The sequence below is a fragment of the Arachis ipaensis genome, chromosome B5 (genome assembly GCF_059453495.1).
Source record: "Arachis ipaensis isolate K30076 ecotype BB chromosome B5, ASM5945349v1, whole genome shotgun sequence".
Taxonomy (NCBI): domain Eukaryota; kingdom Viridiplantae; phylum Streptophyta; class Magnoliopsida; order Fabales; family Fabaceae; genus Arachis; species Arachis ipaensis.
The window spans coordinates 123,682,268-123,691,199 of NC_142440.1; the positions used below are offsets into that span (position 1 = coordinate 123,682,268).

General features: G+C 32.1%; 1 protein-coding gene across 1 annotated transcript; it reads right to left on the reverse strand.

Moving 5' to 3' along the window:
• Positions 1–754: 754 nt before the first annotated feature.
• Positions 755–3,236, reverse strand: LOC107643849 (endonuclease 2). The gene is made up of 9 exons (XM_016347598.3): positions 3,071–3,236; positions 2,816–2,990; positions 2,621–2,728; positions 2,482–2,537; positions 2,145–2,228; positions 1,970–2,062; positions 1,792–1,859; positions 1,611–1,684; positions 755–1,218 (listed from the first exon to the last, which is right to left on the reverse strand). The coding sequence occupies exons 1-9, from the start codon at positions 3,185–3,187 to the stop codon at positions 1,103–1,105; spliced, it is 891 nt and encodes a 296-aa protein (XP_016203084.1). The 5' UTR covers positions 3,188–3,236; the 3' UTR covers positions 755–1,102.
• Between the last annotated feature and the right edge of the window lie 5,696 nt (positions 3,237–8,932).

Sequence of the window (8,932 nt, forward strand, 5' to 3'; positions counted from 1 at the left end):
AAAAATAGTGATAACAAAAATGTCCTTATTTTCTATTTTTATTTTTTAAAGTATAAAGGAAAACCAATTTTTTAATGAAAAAAAAAAGCTCTACCTTTCCGATTCCAGAACCTTTTTAAAGAAATAATTGGAAAAAAGTAAAGAAAGCTCAACCTTGTTTAAAATGTTACACTTGTAATTTTAAAAGGATATACTCCTAAAATTGCTCCTGATTTCTGAATACCTTCACAAAATATACTATATCCACTTTTATTAACAACTAAGATGTATGTCCTAAAAATATTATAAAGTGCGACAACAATAACAAAGAAAATATTAGTATTTTATAAGTGAAAAATAATTTTTGTATTTGATAAATTAGTTATGTATTTGATCTAAAATTTTGTACGAATATTTTATAATTATTTAGAAATGTCACACAAAAAAAATGATAAAAATTCGATCTCTAGACTTTTTTATTTTTTAAAAGTATTCTTGACTATTAAAAAAAATGCAAAAAAATCTACTTAGCATAAAATTATTAAATTTTAAGAATAAAAATATCAAAAATACCTTTTTTTGTGTATGTCTAAAATACTTTTTGAGAATATATATTAAACGTTAGATTTTTTATGATGTTTTAAAATATTTTTGTCTTAACAAAAGTAGATTATTCAAAAATTAAGAATAATTTTGGTAATTTATCCTATTTAAAATATTATAAAATATTTTTTATTTATTTGTTAATATATTTTATATTTATTAAAGATCGTCATTATTCTTCTTTTATAATATTTTTTAATTTTTATTTAATAAAATTCAATAATTCATAAAATATTACATACGATACGCATAAAATAAAAAAGTGACTTGCCTATTTGATATAATGAAAACAATGCAAGGAACTCAACCTATGAGTGCCTTCAAGGCTTCAAGCATTCTAGTGGCTTAGCTTAAGATTATTCTCTCCTCCTTCTGATCTATTTTATGTTTATTTATTCCTTTATTCGCTACTGCCATTAGCATAAAATAGAAAAGTGACATGCGTAGTTGCGTGCGGAACGAGCCTACTACGGCATCAAACATAATAATCAGGAGTCGTACTCATGAGCAAATCAATGAATTACATCGACATCACTAACTCTGGGTCAAGAATTTGGTTGAGAGTTGCAGCCAACCGTACTCCTGCTTGAGCTAACCTCAAATTGACGATTGGGTACCGTGAAAGGAAGTAATCATCTGCATATAATAACATTTTTGCGATTTCGTGCGAGCAAAATAATAAATCATAATAATATATCAAATCAAAATTCCTAGATGCTTGTTTCGATGTCGTTATTTTAGTTAAAATGATTTTGAATTAAAAAATTGAGATTTTTAGCATCATTTGATAATAGTTTAGTAAAAGTAGAATCACCTAAAAACATAAAATAAAAAATATCTTTTTAAAAAAGCTACAATTTTTTACCTTTTAGAAAAAGATTTTTTTACAAAATAAAAAAGTTTTGTAATAAATAAATTTTACATTCAAAAATAAATTTAAAAAAGATAATTTACATTAAACCATATATAAGGCAACTTTTACTTCTCTAAAAATTTGTTTTAGAAAGGATATGATGCATGATGCATACCTTCTAATACTGAACCCTCTTCGGCATCTCTGTATGCCCATTTGCAAGCATCATCCACACTTTCAGATGCATATCTGAAAAACAAGAAAAAGATTTCAATTAATTCTATCTTTTAGGGAATAAAAATGGAGTCTTGGCGGAGTTATATTATTTTCAACAAAAAATTAAATAATTTACATACGTAGTTGGACATGGGATATCCGTAGCACTGCAGTTCTCCCAATCTTCAATTTGATCCGCCCATTCATTCTGTTCGTTATTACCCAAAAACAAAAGTTATTAAAGTAAAATATCAACGAAGTCAATCTACTAAGATTGATGATAAATTGATAACAAAGTTGTAGCACAGAATTGAATACCTTAATGTTCTGTTGAATTGCATTAACGAAGTCAGTAATGTTAGAATCATAGAACCTTTCAACTTCTGTTTCAATTATGCTGTCGTCCCAGATCTGAACAATTAGACATTGGAGAGTGAATAGATCATAGAATTTTATAATTAATTGACTAAGGTCCGAAATCAAAGAGACTCACATGATGAAGATTTTCCTTCCTTGTGTACCAGTGGACAGTTATATCGTTTCCTCCCCTGTCAGTGGTAAAGCCACAATGCAGAGGCTGCAGATTTAGCGTGTACAGAGAATGATTAAGTTTATCAACCATATTGCAAATCCAGATGAAAAAAAAAGTACACGATTCTTATTCTTTTTTAATTAATAAATTGATTTTTTTTTAATATGTGAAAAAATGAAACTGAGAGTTAAATTTAAAAGTAAAGATTCACATGCACTTGGTTCTCAATTATCAATTTCATATGAAAACCATTGACAGTAGGTGTGTGAGTTTCACCTAGGGAAAATATGATGCATACCTGGTGAATGTCTCCCATAAAGTGTGATAGGAAGTAAAGTGCTTGTGTGAGGTTATCTGAATAATGGAGAATTTTTAGTTTCCAAAGAGCTTCATATAATAATAATAATAATAATAATAATAATAATAATAAGATTTACATTTAGATTTTGGGACACTCCCGTAGTCGAGGAGCTGGGTGGTGTAATTTGCAATAGCTGCCACAACACATCTTCCCCTCGTTCCAGTGGCCTGATCCACACAATCTCCTGAAGATATGATATGAGTATTAACTATGAAAAGCACATTATCCTTAAGATACCGAGATCTGTAATATAATTTCTTTTTGAACATACTCTGGTTGTTGAAGGTGCAAAGGGCGTCAGGAGTATCAGCAAAGTGCAAAGGAGATGACCAAGTGTAGATGAACCTCACATGATCTGCCCACGAACACTTGCTCGACAAATCATTTCCTGCATCCGCCGGCAGCAGCTTCTTCACAGCCGCCGCAGCTCTGCTATTCAGCCGACCCTGTTTAAAATACCCAGTGAAAATGACAATTTTATTCTCCAAAGAAACAAATTAAAATTAAAGGGCAGTAGGTGAGGCACCTGAGCAATCTTACAAACGATGGCATGCCCATCTTCTCCCCATCCTTGGGTACTTGGAAACACAAATAGGAGTGATGAGACTATACCCACTACTAACTGAATTCTGTAGGAACCCATTGCCTACAGGATAAAAATAAGTAAGACACTACTTTTTGGCTTTCTATATAAAGATAGATAGATGATATATTAACCAAGGTTCTGAAAACCGGACCGGATTGGCCGATTTGACCGGTTTAACCGCAAACCGGCGCTACAAACGATCCGGTCTTCATCTGAAAACCGTGGAAAGAAGAACCGGTCAAGAACCGGCAAACCGGTCAAAAATCGGCTGGTTAGACCGAACCGGTGACCGGCCGGTTACGCTAAACGATGTCGTTTTATGATTTTAAAAAAAATAAAAAAAATGAACCCAACCCGCCCCGCCCGTGGAGCACCCCACCCCCCCCCCCTTTCTTCCCCCGAGCCCCGACCCCATTCATTCATCATCTGAATCATCTCCAATGGAGAACCCTAGCCGCGCTGAACCATAGCCCCCCTGTCGCCATCCTTCGTCCCCTGGTGTCGCCATCCTCAGCCCCAGTAACCCTCCAATCTCCATCGTCGCCTGGTTCCTGCCCAGTAGCCCTCCATCTCCATCGTCTTCATCTTCTCAAGTCTCAACACCAGCACGCAGTAGCCTCTCATCGCGCGGTCCTCAACAGTCAACACCAGTAGCCCTCCATCGACCCCATGTGAGTGACTCGTTCTCTGCTCATCTTCTTTGTCCTTCGCCTCTGCTCATGTTCTTCCATCGACCCCGGTAGAAACATGCATGAAATTGATATTCTGTGAACTGTTCAATGTGAACTGAACTTAGATTTCTGTTTAATTTTCTGTGAACTTCATCTGTGAACTGTTCAATTTCTGTGAACTTCCTCTGCTCAGTGCTCATCTTCTTCCTTCTTCGTTCCTCTGCTCAATTTCTATTTGACTTTTATTGGTTAGCAATTAGCATAAAAAATTAATAATCTGAAAATTAAGTGGTTGTGGCTGGTCTTCTATTTTGCAGCTTAATTCCTGTTTGTTGCACAATTTCTATTTGTTGGTCAATTTGTGTTTGGTCCTCGGCTCAATTTCTGTTTGCTACTGAGCATAAGAAATAAAAAATCTGAAAATTAAGCTGGCTGGTCTTTTATTTTGCATCTCAACTTCCTTTGTGAACTGAACTTAGATTTCTGTTTAATTTTCTGGAACTTCATCTGTGAACTGTTCAATTTCTGTGAACTTGCTCTGTGAACTATTCAATTTTTGGAACTCCATCTGTGAACTGTTCAATTTCTGTGTATGTTCATTGTGTTGTGTTGTGTTGTTTAATTTCATACATGTTTTATTAATTTCAGTTATGGAAGATAGTATTAATCAAGAAGCAATTGCTGATAAGATAATATGTAGATATGTTGGGATTTAATATTTAGATATGCTTTTATTACTATTTAACTCTTGAGTTTGGATTTTGATAAGATCATATGTATTTGGTTGATGATATTTTATGTAGTGTTTTAAATTTCGAAGATATTTTAAGATTTATATCAGACTATAATTATATTTTAGGATGTGTATTTATAATTTATTTATTATTCTATTCTAAAATGATTTTTTTGGTTGAACCACCGGTTGAACCGATTAGACCAATAAACCAATAAACCAGTAACTAGAGCGATTTGATGATCGGTCCGGTTTTTTGAACCTTGATATTAACTATATAAGATTATAAGAAATGTTAGCCATAAGAGATAAGACAATAACTAAAGTAATTTTATTTAATTTATGTATGGAATAATTATAATTATATATTTAATATATCTAAAATTATATAATTATTTTAGCAATAAATAACGAATACTAATTGAAATAATTTTAAACTGTTTGGACTAATTTTTTATTCTCTCCAAAATATTATTCAATTATATAAGAACAATAATTAGGGATAGCAATAAATAACGAATACTAATTGAAATAATTTTAAACTGTTTAGAATATTTTTTTATTCTCTCCAAAATATTATTCAATTATATAAGAACAATAATTAGGGATGTTGGTTGACAGATTTGGAATATACTCATTTCTAAAAATAGAGAGTTTCTAGGAAGTCACCAAAAAATGAGGAAATTGTGTAATTTAATATACCTAAATATTATTACTATATTTCTTCAAAGTAATTTTGACTGAAATTGACAAGAGTCAATAAATTTAAATTTTTAAATAGAAAATTTTATGTAAAAAAAAATTATTTTTCTTCTCAAAATAAAGATTTTTATATTTGGATGAAGTTTTGCTTAGTTCACGCAGTCTTCTTTAAGTTTAATATTTTCTATATTATTTTATTGAAATAGAATTAATCTCCACATATAAATCTTTTTGCTATATAACTCTTATAAACCCTGAAATTCACTTACTTCTAAAGCGTGCCTCTTATGGCACATATGTTTCACGCTCCTCCTTAACAGATTTTTCAATCAACACGCGCTCGTTCTTCTTCTTTTTCGTTATCGTTGTCATCAACACCGCATCTTCCTCCTCCTCCTCTTCCTCCTTTTTTCATTGGATTTTCTTCTCTTTCTTTATTTTTCTCTTTCTCTTCCATCATCAATTATCTCGTTGTTGAATATAATGAATAATTCAAGTTCAGATTATCAATTGAACCAGAACAAAATTGATTATTATTTTTGAATCTAATCAAGTGGCTGAGGTGTGGTTCAATTCAGAAGAAAAAAATACAGCATTAGAGGAAATATTTTTCTGTATTTTCAGCAAATTTGGGTGTAACACGAAGATATTATTTTTATTCTGATAAGTTCTGCATAATTCAAAACTCTTCCTCTTCCTCTTTCTCATCTTCTACTACTACTTTTTTTTCATCATCATCACCATCTTCTTTTTTTTCTTATTCATCTTTTCCTTTTTGTTTTACCTTCTTAAGTTTTTTTGGTTTTACTTTCTTAACAATAATAAAAATAAAAAAATTAAACAAAGAAAAAGAAGAAACACATAATACTGCAAAATTACTTGAAAGAGGATGAACTTACATTTATTTAACTAAAAGAAAGAAAGAAATAAGGAAAATAAGAAGAAAAAAAATGCAGCATTAGAGAAAATATTTTTCTGTATAAAAATGCTATTTGTACACTAAAATCAACCACCAATGTATTTGTGTATAAATACATATGTGCTTTAATTTATTTTCAATGTATATTTGTATTCCAATATGTATTTTTATACTGGTGGCTGACTTTGGTGGCTGATTTTAGTGTACACGTAGCATAACTCATTTCTGTATTTGCAGCAAATTTGGGTGTAAAACGAAGTTATTTGGGTGTAATACGAAGATATTTGGGTGTAAAACGAAGATATTTAGGTATATTTTTATTCTGATAAGTTCTGCATAATTCAGAACTCTTCCTCTTCCTCCTCCTCATCTTCTACTGTTTCTTCTTCTTCATCTTCTTTTTTCATATTCTCATAATTCTTTTTGGGAGAAAAAAATCAAACAAAGAAGAAAAAATACATAATGTTGCAAAATCAAAAGAAGGAGGAGAAACACGACGATAAAGATGAAACACGCGAAGAAAAAGGAGAAGAAATACAAAGAAGAAGGAGAAGAAGAAGGAAGAAGAGGAGGAGGAGGAGAAACGCGAAGAAAAAATGACAGTTGTGGTTTTCATCGAGGAAGAAGAAGAAGAGTCATTCATAATGGTGAATGAGCGCTTTGGAAACGTGATGCGCGTATTAACACGCTTTTGTGGGTGAACGTAGCTTCTGTTGGATTTGGCCCAACTTGTAAAACTTGTAAGGCAAAAAAACTTGTATGTGTAACATAACTGATTTAAATATTACAAAAGTTCAAGATAAACAAAGATAAGTTAAAAAAACTTAATTGTCAAATTATAAACTTGTTTTACTTTTAGATATTATTAAAGTTATAAAAAATCAATGTAATATGAATATCTATTTAATTATGCTTCAAAATTAGTTATCAAAACTGGAAATATTTAGTGGTTTAATAAGAATAAAATATAAAATCAATATTATTAAATATTATTTAATTAATTAGTAGAGTGGTAACAAACGATAATGTATACGGATTGTCACTCTTTTCCATTTTCATATAACTTTTTCTATTATCAAATGAATATTAATTAACTTTTAAAATTATTGTTCACTTTGCTTTTATTTAAGGGTTAAGTATGATTTTAGTTTCTAAAGTATAAACCAAAAATTTTATTCGTTTTTAACTTTTTTTTCATACAAAATCGTCCTTAAGATTCACTTGGAGTCCAATATCTTAGCATTATGGTATAAAGATCTCACAGTGGAGGATTCTGAGAATAACTTGAAAATGTTAAAAGGTGACTCAGATGCAATTGAGATGTACAGAATAGCTCAGATCAGGAGCATGGTGAATTTGTTTGTGGTCCATGATGTTGGGGATGAGGAGGAGTTTCCTGAAGTTGGTTATATTGATGTTGGGGGAGTTAATGGGGATGTTAAAAGTGAGGAGGTTAATGGTGCTGGTCTTGAGATAGTGGTCTATGAAGGAGAGCACAAAGGAGTGTGCATTAGCAGGATGATGAGCCTGTGACTGAAATTGTGACAGTTGATGATGAGGCTGAAACAGACTTTTAGAATGTGGTAACTCGAGAACATAATGAGAATGTTTCAGAAAATATAAGAGGTAAAGGACAGAGTGGAGGAGATAGTGATAAAGATAGTTATGAAGACAGTGATGATATGGATAATGTGTCATCTAATGAAGAAGGAGACAGTGCACAACATCCACTTCACTGACAGTGAGAAAGAGTATGAATATGATGGTGAGTTTGGAAAAAATTAATTCTGTATCTGAGGTGTTTACTACTGTCAAGGATAAGGGTGTTGTAACAAGTGGGCTAAGTGATGAAGAAAGAGCAGATAATGATGAACTAGAGGTAGACCATATAATTGATGAATATGAGGTAGAGGCCGATGGTCCTGAGGAGGATGTTGATGGTGGATCAGAATGTCAGGGTCAAAGGTTTTCAATCCATAAATCTCAAAAAGACATGACTAACTACAAATGAGAAGTGGGAACACTTTATGTTTTTAAGCAAGAATTTAGAATACTGTGAGATCTTATGCAGTTCAGACAGCAAGAAATATCACGTTCAGGAAGTGTGATTTATTAAGGGTGGGGGCTGTTTGTCAGAAAGAGTACCCCTTTTGGCTTTATGTAAATAGAGTTAGGGAGGAGCCAACATGGCAATTAAGAAGCTTAAACTTACAACATACTGGCATGCAAACACACAAGATTGGCATAATGCATTCCAAATGGCTAGGAAACTAATTTAAGAAGGTAGAATATAATCCTAAGATCAAGATATAAAGGAGTGATGCCTAGACATCTTTAATAGTTTTTAGGTTTTTTTTTATTAGTTTTCTTATATTTTAATCAAAATTCTTATGTTTTCTAGTGAAATTTCAAAACTAATCAAGAATAGAGTTATTTTAGTATTATTGTATTTTTAGGAGTTTTTGTTCTCAAAGTAATCAAGAATTAAAGTTTTTTAATCAAGAAAACACAAATACAGTCTAAAGAAGACCCAACCAGGCCCAAAACATCAAAATCGGGTGCCCAGGATCCAACCACCACCGGCCGATGTTCCCTCACCAACACCCGACGGCCTCTCACCAAAGCCTAGGGCTCCCTTGCTAAATTGGACCAACGCCCGGCGGCCTCCTCACTAAAGCCCGGCGTCCCTTCTCCCTGGAAGCACAAATAGGCCAAAGCCCGAATCCCAGAAGTAACGCCCGGCACTCCAAGCTTCAAAACTCTCAGGATACAATATT